At 61.0% G+C, this 22,075-nt stretch overlaps 5 protein-coding genes across 5 annotated transcripts; all 5 read right to left on the bottom strand.

Moving 5' to 3' along the window:
- Positions 1-901: 901 nt before the first annotated feature.
- LINJ_14_0860 (conserved hypothetical protein) lies at positions 902-2,191 on the bottom strand (the record flags this gene model as incomplete). Its single annotated transcript, XM_001464228.1, has 1 exon — positions 902-2,191. One exon carries the CDS (start codon positions 2,189-2,191, stop codon positions 902-904), a length of 1,290 nt encoding a protein of 429 aa, XP_001464265.1.
- A 2,475-nt stretch (positions 2,192-4,666) lies between these two features.
- On the bottom strand, positions 4,667-8,590 carry LINJ_14_0870 (putative kinesin; the record flags this gene model as incomplete). Its single annotated transcript, XM_001464229.1, has 1 exon — positions 4,667-8,590. One exon carries the CDS (start codon positions 8,588-8,590, stop codon positions 4,667-4,669), a length of 3,924 nt encoding a protein of 1,307 aa, XP_001464266.1.
- Positions 8,591-9,923: 1,333 nt separating this feature from the next.
- LINJ_14_0880 (conserved hypothetical protein) lies at positions 9,924-11,657 on the bottom strand (the record flags this gene model as incomplete). Its single annotated transcript, XM_001464230.1, has 1 exon — positions 9,924-11,657. One exon carries the CDS (start codon positions 11,655-11,657, stop codon positions 9,924-9,926), a length of 1,734 nt encoding a protein of 577 aa, XP_001464267.1.
- Positions 11,658-12,978: 1,321 nt separating this feature from the next.
- On the bottom strand, positions 12,979-14,760 carry LINJ_14_0890 (putative protein kinase; the record flags this gene model as incomplete). Its single annotated transcript, XM_001464231.1, has 1 exon — positions 12,979-14,760. The coding sequence occupies one exon, from the start codon at positions 14,758-14,760 to the stop codon at positions 12,979-12,981; it is 1,782 nt and encodes a 593-aa protein (XP_001464268.1).
- A 3,195-nt stretch (positions 14,761-17,955) lies between these two features.
- Positions 17,956-21,741, bottom strand: LINJ_14_0900 (putative DNA excision repair protein; the record flags this gene model as incomplete). Its single annotated transcript, XM_001464232.1, has 1 exon — positions 17,956-21,741. The coding sequence occupies one exon, from the start codon at positions 21,739-21,741 to the stop codon at positions 17,956-17,958; it is 3,786 nt and encodes a 1,261-aa protein (XP_001464269.1).
- Positions 21,742-22,075: the final 334 nt, after the last annotated feature.

Consider the following 22,075-nt stretch of genomic DNA (forward strand, 5'->3'; position numbering starts at 1 on the left):
GATGCACACACAGGATAGATCGACGACACACGCGGGTTTAGGATGAAAGGAAACGGCAAGAGAAAGGGAGAGAGGAGGGAGGGGAGGGGGGGGGGGAGGAAGATAGCGACATGGACTGCGCGCGGAGGTCAAAGCCTACGCGCAAACAAAAACAAACATCTCAGGAGCATCTGCAACACAGAAAAAGTATCCCAACACCGACGGCGACAGCGGCGTCAGCACGAACCAAGGACAGAGAGGTAGATAGACGGGGGTGATGCACCACATCGGTTAGGCTCTCCTCCACCCCTCCCAAGGAAGTCGAAAAAGAAGAAACAAGGAAACACATTCCCCTCCCCTCCCACTCATACACGCACGCGCGCGCACACACACACACACACACTCATAAAACAAGAGCAACAAGAGCAATAACAGGGAAAGGAAAGGCAGAATTGGACAGATCCACACAGGAGAATACAGGCATACACACACACACACACGCACGTACACTCGGCAGATACAAAACAAAAAGAAAAAGCGAAGACGGACATCTGCATGCAAGGGCTGTGCGTGTGGGGGAGTGCACAGGCTCACCAGAATCATAGGGTGCACAAAACTACAACAGCTGATCAGTTGACACCACTCCCCCCCCCCCCAAAAAAAAAAAACAAGGACGACAACGCGGCGCCAAAGAGAGAAGAGGGAATCCAGGCATCAAGCCTTCACGTTGGCACAACACTCGTTGCACACAGATACATACACGTCACAAGCCCCTCCCAGCATGTGCATCGACTTACATTGCCTTCCTCTGTGCACGCTTACCACCTTTAGATTCGATTAGACGTCAAACAGCATGCTGGCCCCTTCATTGATGGGGGCGCTTCTCTTTGTTTCCACAACATGCACGTCGGCTCTGCACAGGCTACGCCTCGCGCTTGCTCGGCGGCTTGTAGACGCCGGCCGAGCCTCCGGCGCTAGGTGGCTTATATGCACCAGCACTGCTGCCGCTACCAGCCACAGGCGGCTTGTACGTGTCAGCAGAGAAACTGGCGGCTGTAGATGACTTGAACGCACCAACATTGCTGCTAGCAGCGCTCGGTGGTTTGTAGACACCAGCACCGCCGCTGCTCGGAGGCTTGTACGCCTCACCGGTCGAGGCCGGCGGCCGGTACGCACCGGCAGACGCGCCGCCAGGAGTAGGGGGCTTGTAGGCACCAGCACCGCTGCTGGGAGCACTCGGCGCCGGCGGCTTGTACGCCTCACCAGCAGACGCGTTCGGCGGCCTATAGGCACCAGTGCTGGGGGGCTTGTACACACCGCTGCTGCCGGAAGGGGGGCGATAGGCGCCAGCAGAGGAGCCGCCAGCGCTGCCACGCACGGCCATCGGCGATGACGGCAAAGCCGTCGAGGACTCCATTGCACTGCTGCTCTTGCTCGGAGGGACGTACTTGTTGCTGCCCGCCACCGCCGTGGCGGAAGTCGGAGATGAACTGAAAGATTGCTGCGGAGTCGCCGCCGGAGCGGACTCGCCGTTCTGCTCCTGAGAGGGCAATGGCATGGGCTGCTGCTGCTGCTGCGACTGCGAAGACGTCGACTGTGACTGCTTGCGTGCGTTGCCGAAGGTTTCCTCGAGGGTCGGCAGATTCTCCAGGCTCAGCCCCTGCGTGCGCGGCGCGAAGCGGCCACTCGCAGCGGCGGCAGCGCCGCCCTCTCCGCCGCCGATAGCGCCGGTCGCATTGCGGTGACCGCGTGCCACAAACTTCGCCACCTTGGTCTCCTTCGGGGAGCTCTCAGGCGACTGCGCCTCATCGTCGTCGCCACCAGCAGAAGCTTTTCTCTCCGCTGCCTCGGCCTCCTCCTTGGCCTTCTGCGCCGCCGCCTTCACTTCTTCCTGACGCTTCGAGTCCTGTGACGCCTTCACCGCGTCCCACGTCTTTGCACTGCGCGTGGTGCCGGCGAAGTTGAGGTTCACAGCAACCACTGGAGCTGCGACGGTCTTCTCAGGGGCTGGAAGCGGCGACGCGGTGCCAGCAGCCGCTGAGGTGTCGCTGCCACCGGTGTTCGCCACTGTAATGGGCTTCGCAGCGGCGGTGCTCACCCGCGGCACCGTCTCCAGCCCGAAACCGCCAAGAGCTGCGTCATCTGCGGACTTCTTGGCCACCTTCTTCGAGCTCTTCTTGTTGTTCTTGCTGAGGAACGCGTCAAGGTCCATGAGTGCGGGACAGACAGCAACAGACCAAGAGAGACTTGCCTGTCTGTGTGCTTCTTGTGGCGCTTCTAGGGCTTTCCCGTTTCAGGGGTAGGGGTGGTGGTGAGGGCGATGTCACCACCTCGAGTGGGGCGCCGGAGGCGGTGGTGGGCGGAGGGCAGTAGAATGGTTACGTATGCAAAGATAGATCACCTACTGTGGGCGCGCGTGCGTGCTGCTCAGGAGGTTTTCGGGGACGAGGGAGCAGCGGCTGCACCACAAGATTGATGTGCTTGAGAGAAAGATGCTTTATGCTTGCGTTTCTTACGGGCTGGAGGCTTCAAGGGGTAGCCTGATGAAGATGGACAGTGAAGAGGTACCACCGAGGAGGCGCTCAGCGGTGGTGATGGAAAGTAAAGGAATAGGTGAGAGGTGAAGGGGTGCGGTCGTGGCGTTCACTGCAAGACACGCAGACGCACAGGCGCAATGAAGGTAGAGGAGAGGCGGCGAAGGAGGAGGGGTGGGTGGTTGGCGATGGGCAGATGATCCACAGGACCTCAATCTCAGCGAAAGAAGGAGCGAGGGAGAAAAGCAAGAGGGATAACAGTGAGGAGAGGAGGCGCGCTGCACGATGACGCAACGCACGGAAATGCGAGCACCAGCTACAAAGACATTACTCAGAGAAAACCGAGCATGAGAAGCACGCTGCTATCCCTACAGATTAGCCGTCACGGTGCCAGTGACGTGTGCTTACGTGGAAATGGAAGGAGGAGGGGATGGGGAAGGGAGAGGACAGGGAGTCTGCGTGTTGCAGAATGGAAAGAGTCGCAAGCACGCGCCTGCTCTCCTTGAGGCGCGTACCCACTTCAGAGGAGCCTCCCGTTCTTTTTTCAAGCTCTCTTGCGCTGAAGACATGAGCCGATGCTACGGGCACAAAGAGGAGAACAGGTGTGGTGGGGGAAGTGGTGATGCGATGATGATGCGTTGGCCATCACGTTTGCTGCTTGGCTGCTGTGTCGCCGCCACACGTAGAGTGGAGCGCGACAACAAAAACTGATCTTTAATGTGGACATGTCCGTCACTTCTATGAATTGGAGGAACGTACACAGTGCCACTCCATCGTCCACACGCAAAGACCGAGCGACGCGCAAGACGCAGCGCTCGGTGAGGGGCGTACACAACCACATCCCCACACTCGTCGAGACATGCGTGCACAAGCGTCGACAAGCTAGCGAACGCCGAAGAAGAGGTCCCACAGAACAGCGATTTCTCGCCATGAGAGAACACCTGCACACACACCGCACACATCAAAACGCCTCCACACAAAGGTGCAAAACAGAAGAAGACGAGTGAAAAAAAAAGAGGAGAGGTGAACACGGGAACACAGCACGGAGACATCTATAAAGGGCAGCACATCACTAACATACATCCATACATATATAAATATATAAACAAATATATGTTTATATATATTCATATACACATAAACGAGAAAGAGAGGGCAGAAGCAAGGAGTGGTGGCACGACACCCCAAAAAAAAAACAAAAAAAACAAAAAGGAAGCAGAAACATGAGAGATGGAGGAAAAGAGGGTGTGGGTGGGTGGGTGAGTGGGGGCCGTGCAAGGAGAGTGCGTGTTTTCAGCACTGCTCTTTGTTGCAACGCTGATGGGGCGCCGCCCCACGCCGCTCACCCCCTGTGCCAAGGCACAAGCGCCAACGCCAAACAGCACATGTACCACGCAGCAACCTACCGGTGAAAGCTTACAGGAGAGAAAAGAGTAGAGGTTCAAGAAGATAGGTTAAGAGGGCCGGTGGGTGAATGGGGGTGGTGGTTGGCGGTCGGGGCAACTGCGGTGTTTGAGGCGTTCCGCGCCACTTCGGAAGACATATGGAGGGAAAGAGAAAGGGAAAGAAAGGAGGCCGAGTCGCTCTTGGTCGAAGGCAGCACTAACTACATCATGGTACGCTGCCCAGCAGTGGGAGAGGGGGGGGGCAGACCACACAGATGGGGGGGGAGGGGGAGGAGGAGGAGGAGGAGGAGGGGGCGCTCAAGAGAAAAGCAAAACCCTCCTCCCCCACAAAGTAAAATAAAACGAAAGAAATTGTGAGCAGTCACGGAACAAGAGAGAACCGAGAGACGCTGCCGCAGCACACACCTCATGCCCCCTCCACTTTTGAAGAACAGACACACACACACACACACACACGCACACGCACACCAATCACAGACGAACATCACTGCGGAAATAGGCTTGACACAGACGACTTAGCGCACAGGAACAACACGACCACCAAACAACAAGAGATCCGTGCTCATGTGTATGCACATGGAAGACGAGGAAACATAAGTGGGGAGAGAAAAAACAGAAGCCACCAAGGGTGCTAAGGCTAAGGTAGCCATCGGTATCGCGATACCGTGTCGGTGTCAAAAACCTTGGCTCTTCCTAGGGGCGGCGAGCGAGGAGAGGGGATAGCGTCGGGTGGGCGCGCGTACGACCTCACCAGTACGACTGAGGGCTCAGTGCGCCCACTGTGGAGTAGTGATGATCACACGACGGGGGTGACCCGCTCGCGTGCATTTGTGCCCTCCCGTTCTGCTTTAGCTTCCGGCCAACCGATAAGTAGAGCGCATGCTCCGGCGAGGGCGCCACCGCCGCCGCTGCGGATGCCACCGCGCTCTCCGCGGCAGCAGCGACGGTCGCGTAGGGGAGATGGTGCCCTAAACACCCACGTGAGCTGTCGGCAGGCATCATGTCGATGAGACCCTCGAAAATACTCATACAGCCGCTCTCTATGCCGGCATCGTCATCGCCGCTAAAGGTTCGGGGATGCGATGCCGTGGGCGCCACATCACCGTCGCTCTCGCCTTCGAACGCGTGCTTCAGATCATCATCATCAGCGATCTGCACGTACTGGCACTCCTCACCGCTCTCTTCCTCGGCGGGGAGCACAGCGGCTGGTTGCCGGTGCATAGTTTTGCGGTCATCAGCCGTTGCTGCTCCCCTGACACTGCCGCCACCGCCGTTGCTCGCCTGCTGTTGTTGTGGTGGTAACGGCGGCGATGGTGATAACCGGCAATCTTCATCCGCCACCCTGTTGCTACTGCTGTATTTGTGGCCTATGGCTTGACTCGCCTTTGCTCTCTTCTTGTTTGGCGCTGACGCGACATTGACGGGGCTGCGGTGACGGCCACGCGCCGCCTGAGCTTGACACGCTTCGGACATCCCCGGCGAGTTCGTGGGCCGCCGTGAGGACGTGGGAGTGGCTGCCTCGCCCTCGATTTCTGGCTCTTCGCGAGGGCTGCAGCGGCTGCTCTGCGGGGTGTCTGCGCGTTTCTGTTGCAGCTGCAGCACGTCCAAGCCGCGAGGTTTGCGTTGCTGGCCAGGACGCTGCCTACCCGCGCTTCTATCGGCGGTGAGCACAACCTGGTCGTCCTCGCCACCCTCTTTGAGGGACAAGGCACATGATGGCGTTGCAACGCTGCTGCTGCCCTCTAGGTCGGCTCCTTCCGCAGTCAGGTAGGTGACGGTCTGGTAGAAGGACGGCGCCTCATCCAAGTCACTATCCCTCGCAACAGCGCCGCTGCCGCCGTTATGCAGCGCAGTAAGCCCCGAGCGTCCGCCGACGGTAAAGGGTGTCTCCGCTGCTTCCTCCTCCGTGGTGCTTGTCGTGAGCCTCGACCGGTCACCTTTGTTTTGTTTCGACGACGGCCTCCGGATGGAGGCTCTGTTTGAATAGCGGCTGCGCTGCGGGTGCTGGGATGGTGGATGTGGAGACCGCTGCGGCCGCTCACTCGACAGGGAACGACGCGACAGCGGCTGCGACGCCCCCTCTGGTGGCAGTCGACTATTCTCGCGGTGCGCCTTACACGGCGCACTGGCGAAGTTGCCCCCGCGGAGATGCGGTAGCACGGCACCGGCGAGACACTTGTTCTCGCGGAGGTCGATGAGAGAGAGCGGCGTGCCACGCCCCACGGACGGCTTACGCTTGCGCGCCCCAGGCGAGTAGAAATCTGTTGCCGCCGCATAAGCCGCGGCGGAGTGCCTTCTGATCCTGCCGTCGCCACGGGTCAGCCCCATGTGCCTCTTTGCCGACTGCTTCTTCTTGGCCGTCGAGGGGCTCCGCGTGGGGCCGACAGCTTCGCCGTCAAGGTAACGATCATCGGCAGAAAAAGGCAGCGTAGACGCGGCTCTCGCACCGTTGGTGTCGGTGCCTTGGTTCAGCTGAGGAAGGTGGAGCGAGAGATCCGGTGGTGAGGCATGGCACGGCTTTGACGCACGCCCTGTCGACCTCGCTTTCTTGTCGCCGATCGCGTCTGCCGTGGAGCTGCTGGTCGTTATAGCCACAAGGGCGGAGCGGAGCGACTCCAATTCTTCCTGCTGCCGCTGCGCCTCTGCACGCCAGTACGCCTCCCCAGCCTGGTGGCTCGCCACTGCCTTCCGCAGCTCCTCCTGCTGCGCTTCGCTGCTCTGCAGCCGCAACTCATACCTCTTTTCCCTTCCTCGCATCTCGCGCAGAAGTTGCTCGCTTAGCAGGATACCCTCCGTCAGCTCCGCGACGTGGGCCGGGTTCGGGGCCTTCCGAAGCTCCTCCTGCATCGCCTTGATCTGATCGCGCATCTCGCGAATAATGAGGGCTGTCGGCGCCTCGTTCAGCCGCGCGTGGTTGACGACCCCTCGTGCGAGCGTGGCGTACCGCAGCGTCGACTCCGTTTCGCTGATGTTCGACGCGCTGGGCGAGACGTTGGCGCACATCACGGTGAAGCTGTTGCCGCCGAGGTTGTCGGAGAGGACGTACGTCAGCAGGCTCTCCCGGTACGGGATGACAGCACCTTTTCTGACTTTGCCGCCGCCAGCGAGCGCCTGCGGGTTACAGCTGCCGCAATTGTTTACCAGTCCGTCCAGCACCCGTCGCAGGGTGGAGAGAGAAGCGTTAATGCTGTTTGCCTCTGCGAGGTGTTTGCCGGTTGCCCTGGACTGCGTGTTGCGCTCGCTGCCGGCCAGATCGACGAGATTGATCTTGCTACACGTTTCCAGTGCCACTTCGCGCCCCCGCACGCGGCTTCCCGTGCCCTCGCGCTGCGTCACTTGGAACTGAAAAATTGCATGCGAGCGGCTCGACTTCGCGTTGATCGCCGTGCTGTATTGCGTGCGCAGCGCGTTACCGTGCTGAAGAAACGCCTCGCACTCGGCCCACGTGCTCACCGGTACAGTCGTCAGTCCTTCCACGTAGATGCCCTGTGATGGGTGATGGCGCACCTTAAGCGTGCGGAACTCGCCGCTCTCCATATCCTTTTTGTCGAAGCGGCTGCGGTAGCGCAGGATGGCGTTCTTGGGCCGCTGCTTGAGCAGATCGCGCACCTGCTCGTTGTAGATCTCCATGTAGGAAAGCTGCAGTACCACGGCCGCAGCCCGCGTGGACGGCGACGCCGCGCAGCCATCGTAGACCTCGGCGTTGCGCATGGCGACTTGCGAGAGGAGCAGCTGGCAGAGCCGCGGGATCAGCCCTGGATGCTGCGCGGTTCCCATCATGGTGTACGTTTTACCGCTTCCTGTCTGGCCGTAGGCGAACATGCAGGTGTTGTACCCCTGCAGCGCCGCGTCTACCAAGGGGATGGCGAGCTGCTCGTAGATGGCAACCTGCTCTGCCTCTGCCCGGCGCTCTTGCTCCAGTGTGTGTGACGAAAACTGTGGCCGCGAGGCGCGAGCAGGAAACGCGTCTTCCGTCGTGTCGTCGATGATGTACGGTTCGCCACCGGCTGCCCGCGGCACTGGGGCCGAGGGCAAAACGAGCCCGCCTGTGGGTCTTGAGTCCAGCTCCACCCTCGGCGTGAAGCTGCTGTAGACGTAATCGTACGTGAAGGTGTTGCGCACCGGTGCCTTCGCGTTCGTGTCCAACGACGGTCTCTGCGGATCGAGCAGGACTATGGTTCGTCCGTTGCTCTCCACCTCCACGACGGGCAGTGGCACACCGTCGACGTTGGGCGACGCCTGAGACACGTCCGGAGGCACACCTCTAAGCTCATGCGAGGGCGTGGCCCCAGCGTGCGTTGTGCTAACCAACAATGAGGCATTAAGCGACTTGTGCTCCCGCCCGAACGGCTGCCTCGAGGCTGAACGCGTGCTACCGTTCCGCCCTGTCGCGGGGTCCTCCCGCTCCTCCGCGGCCGCACGCCGCTCATGCCGCCACTGGTGCACCTCTAGCTCAGTGAAGGGGCGAATGCGAGCGGCGACAACGATGCGAAAGCCTGTCGCCATATCTCGCCGGACAAGCCCAACGCTCTTGCTTGCCGTTGTGACCGAGCGGGCATTGGACAACAACGGTAGGCCGTCCTGACGAAGGGGCTCGCCCACACTACTGCTGCGGATGCCGTCCCCATCACTGTCGTAAAGCGGGCTGCTTGCGCCGCCCACGTCTTTCATCGCGACTACAACCGCAGTCCTGCAGAGCACGGGGTTGAGGGGATGGAGGACGGGAATTCTCTTCAGCAAGACGGTACCACGATTAGCGTGATGGGCCTGAGTGTGTGAGTGGGAGGGGGGGGGGCGGGCGGGATAGAGGGAGGAGGGAGACGATGACCCAAGCGACTTTCTGCCCCCTCCGTTAACTCCGCCCTCTGCGAAACCTTCTGTCTCACACTAACGGGTGTATGTGTGCGAGTGCGGATGACTACTTGTTCGGGTAGCTGCGGTGTAGGTGTGCGTGCGCGCATGCAAACACGTGAACCCCCACGACTTGCTTCTCCTTACAGTTGTGTAGCATGTGAAGTTCCGCCATGGTTTCACAGCGGCACAAGCATACGTGAACACACATGATGGCAACAAGAGCGAGAGGCAGGGCAAAGGGTGTGTGGGAAGAGTGCTCGACGACGACTTCCTCATGTCGTAGCGATAAACATGCACATACACACGCGCACATGCCGACACCGGTGCCGAGCTGCGTGCGGGGTGATACTTCTCATGCCACTCCACCCCCTCCACTATCGCCAGTTCACATGATCTTACTGGAACCGCTCAAGGTGGTGGAAGGGGGGGGGCGAGACGAGCGTCATTGAATGAACGCTGAATCGAGCCTGAGATTCCGTACTACGCCGACACTGCGCCGGAAGAGTACCCGCGTGGTGACAGTGAGGGGTCTCTCGTACGGTTACGAAACCAGCTCTGGGTGTCCTCCGGCTCACCTATCCACCCACGCGTGCGTGCTCACGCTCCAGTGAGGGAAAGACATGCGCGTGCATCTCTCCGGTGCCACCGCCGCTGTCGCTTGCGCATTAGCGGGTCATGTGCGCACGCTTCAGTGAGCAAGATTGAGTGTGGGACTGGGCCGTACCACAGAGACGGTTTCCAACGAAAAGTCAAGCACTAGAAAAGGCAGCGGTAACCTTCCTGCAATTCAGTCCTTGTGCGACTTGCACTTACCGTGGTGGTGGTAGATGTACATGATGCGCCAAATATGTGTGTGATGTGTGCGTGTGTGTGTGGAGTCGAAGCGAGTTGAGTGGGCGAGGCGCGAGGGGATGGGAACGCACCGCGCCTTTGTCGGGAAGACGATTACACGATCTCTCCTTGCCTCCCTTTCTTTCTCGCCCTCTCTGCTCTGCCACCACCTCTAAAGAACGCACACACAGATGTATGAGTGGGGGCGGCGGCGGCGGTAAAGACCGTGCAGCTTCCTGCTGCAAGAACCGCAGCCTCCAACTTTCCTGGTCTGCGCGCATCTCACCGTACTTCTCGTTTCCTTTCAGCCCTATTCGTTTTACATGGATGAGACCGTCGCCGCCGTCGCCGCTGCTGCTGGCTGATCCGCCGCTGGTACTGCAGCGCTACCGTCTTGCTCGACGGTGCTCGCTTCTGGCAGCGATGGCGACTGCTGTTCATGTTCCCGCTGTTGCCGGTGCTGCATTAACAGGCTACGCGCACTTCCCGCTGCAGGCCGCGAAGATGCTGTCGCTGCTGCTGAGGCTGTGGTCCTCGACGTGGCGGAATTGCGACTCAGGCGCTTCTCATTCGCGTATTTTATGGCAGATGCGCGCTGCGCCTGCAACCGACGCGACTGCTGTCGCACCACCGCGGCCTGTCCTTCGGCAATCTGCACCTTGCGCTCCAAGTTCTTCACCGCCTTCTGGAGCTCCACCTCCTCTGCCTTCTGCGCCATGTACTCCTCAATCTTGGGCACCTTGACAGCCTCCTGCTGTGCCTTGAGTGCCATGTGCTTCGACTCCGCCTGCAGGGCCTCCGCCGTCGCCGTCGCGATCTCTTTCCCGCAGCGCGACAGGTATTCTGAGCGGCTCTTCGCCTCGCGCTTCAGCCGGGCCTGTTCGCTCGCCAGCTCGTTGAGTTGGCCCATGAGGTGGTTCAGCTGCTGCACCGTGCGCGTCGACGTGCCCTTTAGCTCCGCCAGCTCTTTGTTCTTGGCCTCCATGCGCTCGCTAAACTGCTTGTGCTCGATGCGCAGCTGCTCCATGTCAACGGCTTGGAATGCCTCACCGGCGGCGCGACGCTGCCGCACCAGCTGCTGTGCTCGTGCGATATCCTGCTGCGCCGCCTGGCATTGCACCTCCAGCTTGTCGAGGTAGCTCACCTGAGCGCTGTGCCGGCGCTCTAGGTAGCGCAGCAGCTCGTCTGCGGTTGTCGCGGCAGCCGCCGATGAGACCGTCAGCTTCTTCGCGTCCCGAAAAGGGCTGCGTCGGTGCGCGGAAACTTCCGCCTTGCCGTCCTCTACGCCTCCCTTCCGCAGTACCTCACGCTCAAATTGCAGCATCTCAAGGCGGAGCTCCTGCCGACGTCGAATGGCCTCCTCGACGGTGGCGACGAGCATCTCGTGCACGCCCTCCGCCTCCTTAGCGGCCTTTTCTTCCTGCGTGCGCAGCCGAGCCGTTTCCTGCCGCAGCAGCACGGCCTTGTCGTCTACCCGCATGAAGGCATCTACGTCAGCGAGCGAGCGGCGACGGAAGCTGCGGCCGCGCCGGCCGGTTCCGCTCGCGCTGCCGATCGTATCGGCCGCGCCGCCGCCAGATGTGCGCGGGGTGCCCATGGAAAGCTCATAGTCGCCGCCGAGAAGAAAAACGGTGGTATCTACGGGCGAGAGCGCACCTGAGCCGCTAGTGTCGGCCGCATCGAGCTGAATGCCCGCGGATTCAGAGATGTTGGGGATATTCACGGTGGCGCCACCACCTGGACGCCGCTGCTGCAGTGTCTGCACGTGGGCGCCAAGTACGTGAGTTTCCTCTTGCAGCGCTGACACCTCATTTGCGAGCTCCGTGACAGCCTCGCTGATGTCCTCCAGGTCAAACTCCGCGGCGTCGTCAGCGAAGACATCCGCGGAGGGATACACACGGGTGTAAAACGAAACGATGAGAGAGTTGAAATCCTCGCCAGCGGCGCCGACGGCAGTGCCGGAGCTTCCGTTGCTGGAGCCCCATCGTTGATTGCCCACGCTGCCGCTGGCACGACGTGTGCTGTGGGACGAGTAGCTTCCCTCTCTATCCATTGGCTACTACGGCTAATACTTTGGTTGTCGGTGATCACACGCGCTTGACGGACGAGTGAGGTGTGCAAGTCGAGTAGATGGTATATATATATATATTCGTGTGGTCGCAATGGTAGAGGTGGTTCCGTGTATGCGTACGCGTGCGGACATGCAAAAAAAAAGAAAGTAAGAGAACAGAGACGGCAAGAGTGACGGATGGCGATGGGGAGAGGAAGATGCCGGAATGCGCATCTCTTGCACGCCACACACAGAGGGTGGGGGTTTCGACCCCCCCCCCCCCACCTCTTGTGTAGAGTCTGTGAGCTTGCGATGAGGGAGGAGGGGGCGGTGGAAACCAAGTCATTCCTCGCAACACAAAGAGAGGCGAAGCGGCAACAGCACTGAGCCACGCGCTCGTTGAAGTGACACGCGCATGCCCCCCCCCCCCCCGAGAGCGGCAGGTGAAGGTGGATCTGCCGACGGCACACACAGAGAGGAGGGAACGCGGCGTTGCACGGCCGACTTATGGTTCGTCCTTTTTTTCTTGCAGTCGTTGTACGGCGTTGAGGTTCGTTGTCCTCCGACGCTTGGGATCCGGCGTCTGCTCGTGCTCTGCGTTCTCACTCCTGCGCGCAGAACGACCGCACAGAAGGGAGAGAGACAGAGGGAGGTGTGTGGGTGTGTGGGGGGGGGCACGGGGGTGCCAACACCTCTCAAACGCGTGCATGGGCAGACGCAGGCCGAGTCAGTGCCGAGGGCGAAGGGAGGCATGAGCCGAGAGACGAAATAAGTCGAGGTGGTGGTGGGGAAGGCACACAGGACGGCGTCTCTCGCCAGAAGAAGACAAGAACCACCACCACCACCGAGTAAACAAAAAGATGGGAAGCACAAAGACACACACACGCACACACACACACACACAAAGGGTTGATAGTTGTCGTAGTAGTAGTACATGAGCCGTTGCACCAACGTCGGGATACACATGAACGCGTACAAACCGCCCGCCCGCACGCAGGCCAGCCGGCAGGCTGCGCCGAGAGGGGTGATACGAGGTGAACACCACGGACTGGATAAGCGGCGCGTGAGCCCCCTCCTCTTTGCAGCGCTGCTTGCACAAGCGCGTGCAACTCCAGCTTCGGAAGATAAACAAACACGTGACAGAGGCAGCGGGGGAGAGAGAGAGGGTGAGGGAAACGATCAACAGTGCATCGGCATCGCATGAGCAACGTAAACAGACCAACAGCGAGGGAAGGAGGGAGGAGAGATGGCCAGTAATCGGCTGGGGAAGGTGCCAGTCTTCTGAGCGCAAAGACTGCGCGCACGCGTGTGGTTTGGCCCCGCTCTACTGCGGAGGCCCTGGCAATGGCGGAGGCGGTGCACTTCCCGCCTCCGTGTTGCCGCCGCCGGTGCCCGGGGCTGCCGACGGTGGCGCAGCGGAGCGGGATTTGAGGGCCCGGATCGGCTCTAGGAAAGGGTGCTGGATCGCCTGCTGGCAACTCACGCGCTTCCGCGGATCGTACTGGAGCAGCTTGTGGATAAAGTCGCAAAAGACTTCGTAGGCAGACTCATCGTGGCCCGGCTGGCCAGCGCGGCAGCCGCGCGGGCCGCCCTTGTGCACGCCAAGAATTTCTTCCAGAGAGAGCGGCGGGCTGTTGCTGCCACTGCCGGGCACAGCAGCGGCTGCCGCACCCTCGCCCTCCACTCGGGGGGCCCGTAGGAAGAAAGGAGAGCCCATGGCGTGACCTGGTGCGCTGGACATCGGAGTGAGCCCCGGTGGGGCATCTTCTGCGGGGCCAGCGCCGGCGGTGGCGACACCGTGCGCCAGCTCGCCGCCGCCGCTTTTGGTGGAGGGCTCTGAATGGCACGTATAATAAAGCTGCGTCCGCTTGGGGCTTGCTGCAATCATGTAGTCTGGCAGCGGACCGAGGATGGACGTGAAGTATGCTACCATGTCTCCCTCGTTTTTGCCGGGGAAGAGGGGCACCCCCGTGTGCATCTCCACCAGGAAGCAGCCAAGGGACCAGCGGTCAATCGCCGTTGTGTAGCCAAGCTCCAGGATGACCTCCGGGCTGCGGTAGTAGCGCGACTGGATGTACTTGGGCATGATAATATCCCCTCTCCTGTTGTCACCAGTGGCGGTTCCGGCCGCCGCCGCGGCAGCGGGGGCCGCGTCACTGGCTTTCTCCACCGTGTCTGCCCCCTCAGCGGTTGGTGCTGCGACGCCGCTTGCCAGCGCCGCATCGACAGATGCGGTGGTCGACCCTGCAGTCGCCTGGTGTCGTTGCTGCGGCCCTTTGGGCGGCGACTGCGGCGCGCTACTGTCATCATCATCGGCGGCGGCGGTGGGCTTGACCCCGCCACTGGGGCCTTCAGCAACCGAGTCCCAGGGCGGCCCTGGCGAGCTGCTCGGCGACGTCGAGGGCAGCACCACCTGCGCCGGTGGCGGGCTCCATTTTTGCTGTTGCTGGTAGCACGCGGAGCCAAAGTCGATTACGCGCACCTCGCTGCGGCTCGGGTCGCGCAGTAGCACGTTCTCCGGCTTCAGGTCGCAGTGAATGATGGGTGGCTGATGCTGCTCCAGCACCAGCAGCACCTTGATCATCTGGTAGGCGAACTTGCGGGTGAGGTCGAGGCTGACGCCGTTGTACTTCGTCAATGTGATGAGGCGGTAGAGACTGAAACTGAGCGGCTCAAAGACCAGCACCATATGACCCTTCCACAAGAAGACCTTGCGCAGCTGCACGACGAGGTTCTGCAGCGCCGGGTCGTTGTTCAGGTGCGCCACTACCTGCGCCTCAAACCAGCCCTGGCTCTCAAAGTAGGGGCCGCTGCGGATCACCTTGACGGCGACAGCCTCGTGGTACTTTTGGTCAACGCAGTGCAACACAGTGCCGAAGCTGCCCTTGCCGATCACCTCCCTCACCACGTACCGCTCCGCGATCTCTTCGCCGGGGTACGGCAAGTAGTGCCCCGCGGCGTCCTCGTACTTGCGCGCCGCGTACTTGGCCGGCGCCGTCAGCAGCAGCTGGCGCTCCTGGTAGAAGAGGGTGTTGATGGCTTCGTAGACGGACATGATGTTCTGTGAGAGGGCCACTGTCGGCCGCTCCTCGCCGTTGGGGCGCATGAGTCGCACACTTGTGGCAGAGGCAAGTGACAAACCGCCGCCCGCTGTGCCTTGAACTTTCTGCGAAGTGGATGCCGCTCCTGCTGTCGCTGAGGTCGCTGCGCCAGATGCCGACGGAGGCGGTGGCATACTTGAAGCACTGCCGCCTGCTGCGGCGCCACCTCCGCCACTTCCCGCCATTATTGCTGGAGCAGCGGCTGCGCTGGAGCGTGGCGAGGAGGCGCCACCGTTTCCGCCTCTGCGGGATGGCTGGCCGGCATGGCTGGAGACGAGCGGGACGCCGCTGCTCGCCAACGGGGCGGAGACTGCCGATGTTGCTGAAGGCGGCGGCGGCGGTGGTTGGGGCCATGACGGGGACGACGCCGCGCTGCAATTGTCCGGCAGGGTCGACGGTGGACTTGTCACCAGAGCAGCGGCGGTCTCAGGCACCGAAGAAGCTGCAGGATGCTCCGACGAGGGAGCTGATGAGGCATCGGCACGCGGTCGCTGCTGCAGGTACTGCGCTTGTGACGTGTGGTGCCGGGGCCCTGGGGAACCGTTGCGGCGACTGCCACCACCGCCACCGCCACCGCCGCCGCTTCGACCACTACCGCTACGCCGCCGCCGATCACTAGGCCCACCAACCCCACTTGCACCGCGCCAGTAGGCGTAGCTGCTGCCCACTGGTATAGCCCCGCTTGCCACGGCTGCAGCTGTAGGGGGGTCAGTGGGTAAGCTGGCCCCCACGGTAGGCAGTGGCGAAGCGTACGGTGCGCTACCCATAGAGGAAGAGGCGGTGATGGAAGGGCCGCTTACGCCAGCGCTCCGAGCCAAGGACGACGACGGGAGCTGAAGTTTCTGTTGTCGTGACGGCTGTGTGTGGTGGTGATGGTGTCGCACAGGCAAATGCGCCGAGCCGGGCTGGTCGTAGGCAGGACCACCACTCGCACTGCTTGAATGCCGGAATCCAGCGCCGCTGGCCGACGTGTCCACGTGCCTGGGTGCAGTGCTGATACGCGGTGAGGACGTCACCAATGAAGCAGACCCTGCGGCGGCGGCGGCCGTTCTACCGTCCGATCGGAGTGGAGGTGGCGAAGGAGACGATGTCGCCAACGCTGATTGCTGCGCGTGCCGCTGCTGAGCTGAGGGCTGTCGGCCACGTGCCCCGCTCCCACCGCTGGAGCTACTGGCCGCACCCTGCAGCTGCTGATACGACATCCTCAAAAGCAAAAAAAAAAAACGCCTGCCGAGAGACCGGAAAACCGAAAGCGGGTGCGAGACACGGACGCGCTGCCTTCGCGTCTTCGCTGCCCAACGACCTCGAGAGCGGTCAGTGTTTATGCACTCGCACCGTGAGATGCGCAAGACGCGCACGCACACGCACACAAAGAGAAGAGGCGAACGAAAAAAAGCGATGGCACGCCTGTTCTGCGTGCACGCGTCGCTGTCGTAGCCGGTTGTCTATGCGTATGTGTAAGCGTGTGCTCTGTCCCCCCTACTCCACCCGCACACCTTCTCCTCCTCCCCCTTCGCCTCACACTGGTGTGCCTCTAGATGACGTAAACGCACACGCACACGCACACGCACACGTAGCACTGCGTCTATCTTTGGTACGTAAGGAATGACTCTAGGAAGGGAAGAAAGGGAAGAGACGGAGGGGTGAGGGGAGTAAGGAAGGAAAGGAACAGGAGACTAATAAAAATAATGAGAGAAGGAGAGAGAGTGTGTCAATGAAGATGCAAGCCAACAATAAAACGGGCGAGGAAAAGCACAACAAGAACACGCGACGACAGCCAAAAAAAATAAACTCTCAACGATAGAGAACGAGAACTGTGTGTGTGTGTGTGTGTGTGCTTGAGTGGCTGATGGGAGCTTGCGGTGGCGGCGGCGAAGGGAAACGAAAAGGGGGGGGAGGAGAGGAGGAGGGGGAGAGGGAGGGAAGCAGGAGCGCCTGTATGTGTATGTGTGTTTGTGTATGCGGACGTTAATCTAAATCCTCAAGGGGACGGAGTTGCAGCTGGACAAAGGACGAAAAAGACGAGTGGGAGGAGGGGGAGGGGTGGGGGTAGAATGACAAAAACAATTGACTGTATCAAAGAGCCGAAAGGCGAGTGTCTCCCGTTGGCTGGCTTTCTCACATTCCCTCTATTATCTCGCTCTATCACCGCTCGCGCTCTTTTCTCTCCGCTCGCGCTGCTTTTCTTTGTTGTTGTTCGTCTACGCGTGTGTATGTGTGTGTGTGTGTGTGTTGGTGTTGGTGTTGGTGCTGGTAGGCTTATCCGCGTTTGCAGACACGACAGTGCTGTGAGTGTGGTGAAGGAGGGCCTCCCTCCCAAGTGTACCCGAGACCCCTGTAATTACGTTAGAAAAAAAGGGAAGGGGAAGAAGCATTGCAAGTGGGTTGGAGGGTGGAGGGTGTGTGGGGAGGGCGAGGACGGGGAGGCGGGCGTTTGTCTGCGTATCGCGCTGTTTTTCCTTTTTGCCGTCAAGCAGCGCGAGCAACAAATGTGGCGGATGTTGGGCATGTGGGGTTTCGTTGCGGGAGAGGTGTTTTTCATTGCTGCCACTCCCGCTAACGCCGCGCAGAGCATCTTCTTTGTTTTTTTTTCTGAGCGGGTCTTTGCGTTTTCGTGTGTGTATGTGAGGGAGGGTGGAGGAGGGGAGGGGTGATGACGGTGCATCACCTTGCGGCTTGCGCGCACGTTCACAAATAGGTGTACCTTTGTGCGGACGCTGAAGAGGGAAAAGACGCGCATGATCGGCACACACACACACACATACACACACAGAGAACAGTAGCGTAAGAGACTTGTGGGGTGCCGCCGGAGGGGGCGAGCCTGAAGGTGTGCCATGCGATCTGCTTTCTCACACAAGCACGCGCGCATCGCCACGGAAACCGGTGAAAACGCCACTTAAACGCTTCTTTCCTCTCCAAGCACACACACCCACAAGAGCGCATCCCCTCTCCCGGTGATGATCCGCAAGACAGAAGGATCCGCATGAGAGGAGCCCCCCAAAAAAAATCGAAACGAGCGCAGAGATTGCGGAGTACAGACATCTCGCCACCACGCCGCGTACACGAGCAAGCAAAGGCAAGAACAAGTTATAAATAGTGACGGGGCACGAGGTGAGGAGCACGGCACAGAACGCGAGAGCAGGAGAGTGGAGAGATCATACACACCAGCGGAAAGCTGGAAAATGATGTTGTTTCTCGGACTACTCATGCCGACGCTTCCGCGCCGCTGCTGCTGCTGCTGCTATCTCTTCACGATAGTAGCGCGCCTTCTCCTCTCGGTCTGCCGCCTCCTTCGCCTTCTTCTCCCCAATAGCTTGCAACAGGCTATACTGGCGCTGCTGCTCTCGCATCGCCTCCGCCGTGAGCGCCGATGAGGACACGCGGCGTATCATGTCTTCTGCCTTCTTGCGTGCCAGGCGGTGCGCAACGCGGTCGTGCCCTGCCACAGAGACGTCCTGGCAATCCACCAGCTTCTGCAGCATCTGTGTCTCACGCCACACCTCCTTGCCCTTGCTCGTCTTCTTATTTCTGTCGCCCATGCCAGGGATGCCAACTGGACTGCCGTCCTCGTCCGCGCCTCCCGTATCGTCGGGGTCAGCACCGACATCGTCGATGCCGCCCTCGTCCTTAAGAGGAACCAGCATGCCAAAGTCGCGCTCCTTTCTCGGCTGCTCCCCCTTGCTTCCCGCGACGCCAATGTTTCCTTCACTCACGTCGCTGTCGGTGTTATCATCATCGTCAACGCCAGGAACCGCATTGCCATACTCCCCCCCCAGCGCCGCGTGTCTGTCCCGACCAGGCGCGCGGTCGCGGTCGCCGGCCGAGACGCTATGCAGGTGGTGCGCCGCCAGTAAGTACCGCTTGTCCACCGGCACGCGGTTTGCGTACTCGGAACCGAGCAGAAGGCTCTCCATGAAGCCGTCTTGCACGTCAAAGAAGCGTTGCAGCTCCGGATCCTTCAGCACCTTGTCCGTCACGTACATCTTCGCCAGCTGCCGCCGCAGGATCGACTCCTCGACGCTGCCACTCGTGATAAGGCGGTAGACGCACACTTCTCTCTTCTGGCCGATACGCCAGGCCCTCTCACGCGCCTGAACGTCCGTGATCGGGTTCCAGTCCGGGTCGAAAATGACGACGCGGTCGGCGCCGATGAGGTTGACGCCGATGCCGCCGACGCGCGTCGTCAGCAAGGCGACAAAGATGGAGACGTCTTCATTGAAGCGGTCCATCAGCTCCTGCCGATAGTGGCTGTTCGTCGCACCATCCATGCGGATGTAGCGGTAGGCTTGCTGCTCGCACATGTTCTCGATAATATCGAGCATCATGCGAGTCTGCGAGAAGACGAGGACGCGGTGGCCGAACGACTGCCACTCCTTCAGCATCATGAGCAGCGCGTTCAGCTTCCCGCTGCCGAGGAGGTCGACGGGGTTGTTGCTGCGGAAGGAGCGGTGCTGACCAGGTCGTGCTGCCGAAATAGCAGACAGCTTCGCCGCCGCGCCACGACGGCCAAGCATCATGCGGTCCTCCTCGTCCGCGCCTTGCTGCACGGCGTAGATGTCGGCGTGGTTGCAGATTTGCCGCAGCTGATTCATGACACGGAACGACTCCAGCCGCACGCCGCTGTTGTGGCGGCGAGACGCCATCTTTGCCCGCGGCCCCGCCACGTGCAGGGAGCCAGTGCTATCACGCCCGTCGCGGTCGAGGCCACCGTTGCGCGAGCCGTACATTGCTGTCTGCGCAAAGAGTCCCTGCACCACTGGCGAGGACAGCACCTGCAGATACTGGTCGAGCTGCTTGTCCGTAAGCGGCACTCGCAGCACGCGCTCGTACTTTGGCGGCAAAGACGTGTTCACCTGGCGCTTCAGCCGGCGAAGCAGGTACGGGGCGATGTGGGTCTGCAGTGCTTTTGCACACTCAACGGCTGTTGCCAGCGACAGCGGGCTCGCACGCGCGTTGCGGCTCAGCGCGATCGGCGTCTCGAATTCGTCGATGAAGCGACTCATCGTGCCGAGAAGGCCAGGGCGTACAAAATCAAACAAACACCACAGCTCCTTCAGCGAGTTTTGGATGGGGCTGCCACTCAAGATCAGTCGGTGCGGCGTCGTGAAAGACTTCGCTGCGAGCGTCGCGCCAGCCTCTGGGTTGCTAATCTTGTGCCCCTCGTCGAGGATGACGTACTGGAAGCCCGTGCGATGCAGCAAACCGCAGTGCACTCGCATCGCCGCGTACGTTGTGATGACCACGGCTGGCGTGCCTTGAACTGACTGCAGCAGCGAGTCACGCGTCGTGTCGCTGCCGCTGCTCTCATGCATGACGCAGGAGCGCACGTAGGGGGCCCAGCGGTGCAGCTCCGCCAACCACTGACGAAGCACCGTCATCGGTGCCACAATCAGCACCGGCCCGCGCAGCATGCCGGAGTGGTGCAGGGCATTGATCATCACTGCCACCTGGATCGTCTTGCCGAGGCCCATCTCATCGCCGAGGATACCGCCCGTGCGGCGGGAGTGCAGGGTGAGGAGCCACAGTAGTCCCTCTTGCTGGTAATCGAGTAGGCGGTTGTAGATGGCGGCATCCATGCGCACACCGGGCAGCAGCGTCACCTCCTCCATCTCCCATACAACTTCCTCGCTCTCCGAGACGGTCGCTGACGATGCTGAGCCGGCGCGCCCCCGCTGCTGCTGTTGCTGCTGCGAGCTCAGCGATATAGACGGCGTGGCCTTCCCGCTACGTTGAGTGTAGCCGCCAGTGAGCTGGGTGGAGACCCGGCTCACCGCCGCCGCCACTGCCGCGTCGTCGTCGGCCTCCATGAGTGCGTCCACGTCAATCACGTCGTGTGCCCCTTCCTCTTCCCCTGTCTCCACCTTCACCCCTGCCCTCGGGAGGCGACGGGCACGCTCGCCGCCCTCCGCCTCTTTCTTCGCGACTCGAGCCTTGGCTACAGCTGCGACTGGTGGCGTGGCTGCGCCGGCAGCGTCATCACCACCAGACTCTTGCTTCACCTGATGCGCATGGCCGTCTTGCTCACCTTCCCTCTTGACTCGCGCCTCGGCCAGCTTTTCGATCGAGGCCGACAACGACTGCGAAGGCGTGTCACCGTCGTTGCCCAGGGCAATCAGCCGACGCTGCTCATTTGCCACCGCCTCCAGTCGCTGTCGTTTGGTGACGCGCTCAACGTAGTGCTCCATCTCTGAGTCGTCCTGGTAGCGGCGCTGCTTCGAGCGGATGTCCGCGCGCGTCACTTGCACCCGGCTCAGCGAGGGCAGCACTTCACCACCGCTGTAGTCGCTCTGCGTGATACCCTTCAGGTGAGTCGGCGCTCGATACAGCACGCGCGTCGTGGTCATGACAGTTGGCGGTGACGCTGAAAGGCTTCCACCCGCCAGCGCACCCCCGTTCACGCTCGTGTTTGCGCGTGGGAGTATAGTTGAGGACGATGACGCGAGAGGCACAGGTCGGCCGGTGGCGCTTTTTGCCCGCGCGACTGTTGTGACGTCGGCTGCCTTCGGATGCGCTGCGGCTCGGGCCGCGGCTGCCGCGCGCTCTGCCTCTGCTTCCTCCCGCTCGTGCCGTTTCGCTTCGGCAAGCCGCGCAGCTTGGCGTTGGTCGACCTCTTTTTGAAGTTTCCGCACCGCCGCGTCAGCGCGCTTGAGCTCGCGCTCCGCTGCGTTGAGCTGGAAGCGGATGTCGGAAACCCGCCGCGGTGACGGCGTCGCCGGACCGGATGACTTGTTGCGCTGCGCATCACCCAGCAACCCGGACGATTCCTGTGCAACCGCCAGCTGCGCCTCGCTCAACTCTAGTTGCAGCTCCCCCACAGCGTGCTCCGCCTTTTCCAGCTCGCGCCAGCTCTTCTTGAGCCGCTCCTCGTCCTCGAGCGCTTCTCGCGAGGACTGAGCGACGACGCGCGCCGCCACGTCCATGCGCATCTCTTCCTCATCTTGAAAGGCGCCGAACTGTTGCTGCAGTGACGCCAAATCGTCGGCCATGCTGCTACGAAGTGTGCGTGATTGCGTGCGAGAGTGCGCACGTATAGGGGTTTCAGGAAGGGAGGGAGGGGGACAGTGAAGAAAGGTGTGCTCTTGCAAGGCCTTACGCGCAGCCACTCACGATGTCGTGTGTGTGTCTGTGTGTGCAGGTGAGCGTGCACGTCAAGCTGTTTTCTTCCAGTGGCCGTCAAACACACACACACACACACACACACATACACAAGCAGACTCGCGTACACCCAGAAGACCGAGAGTGAAGCAAGAACAACGAGTTAGAAAGAGGAAAGAGAAGGACAAGAAGGGTAAAGACAGCAACACGAATATGGATGCAGAG

Source organism: Leishmania infantum, chromosome 14, assembly GCF_000002875.2.
Source record: "Leishmania infantum JPCM5 genome chromosome 14".
Taxonomy (NCBI): Eukaryota; Euglenozoa; class Kinetoplastea; order Trypanosomatida; family Trypanosomatidae; genus Leishmania; species Leishmania infantum.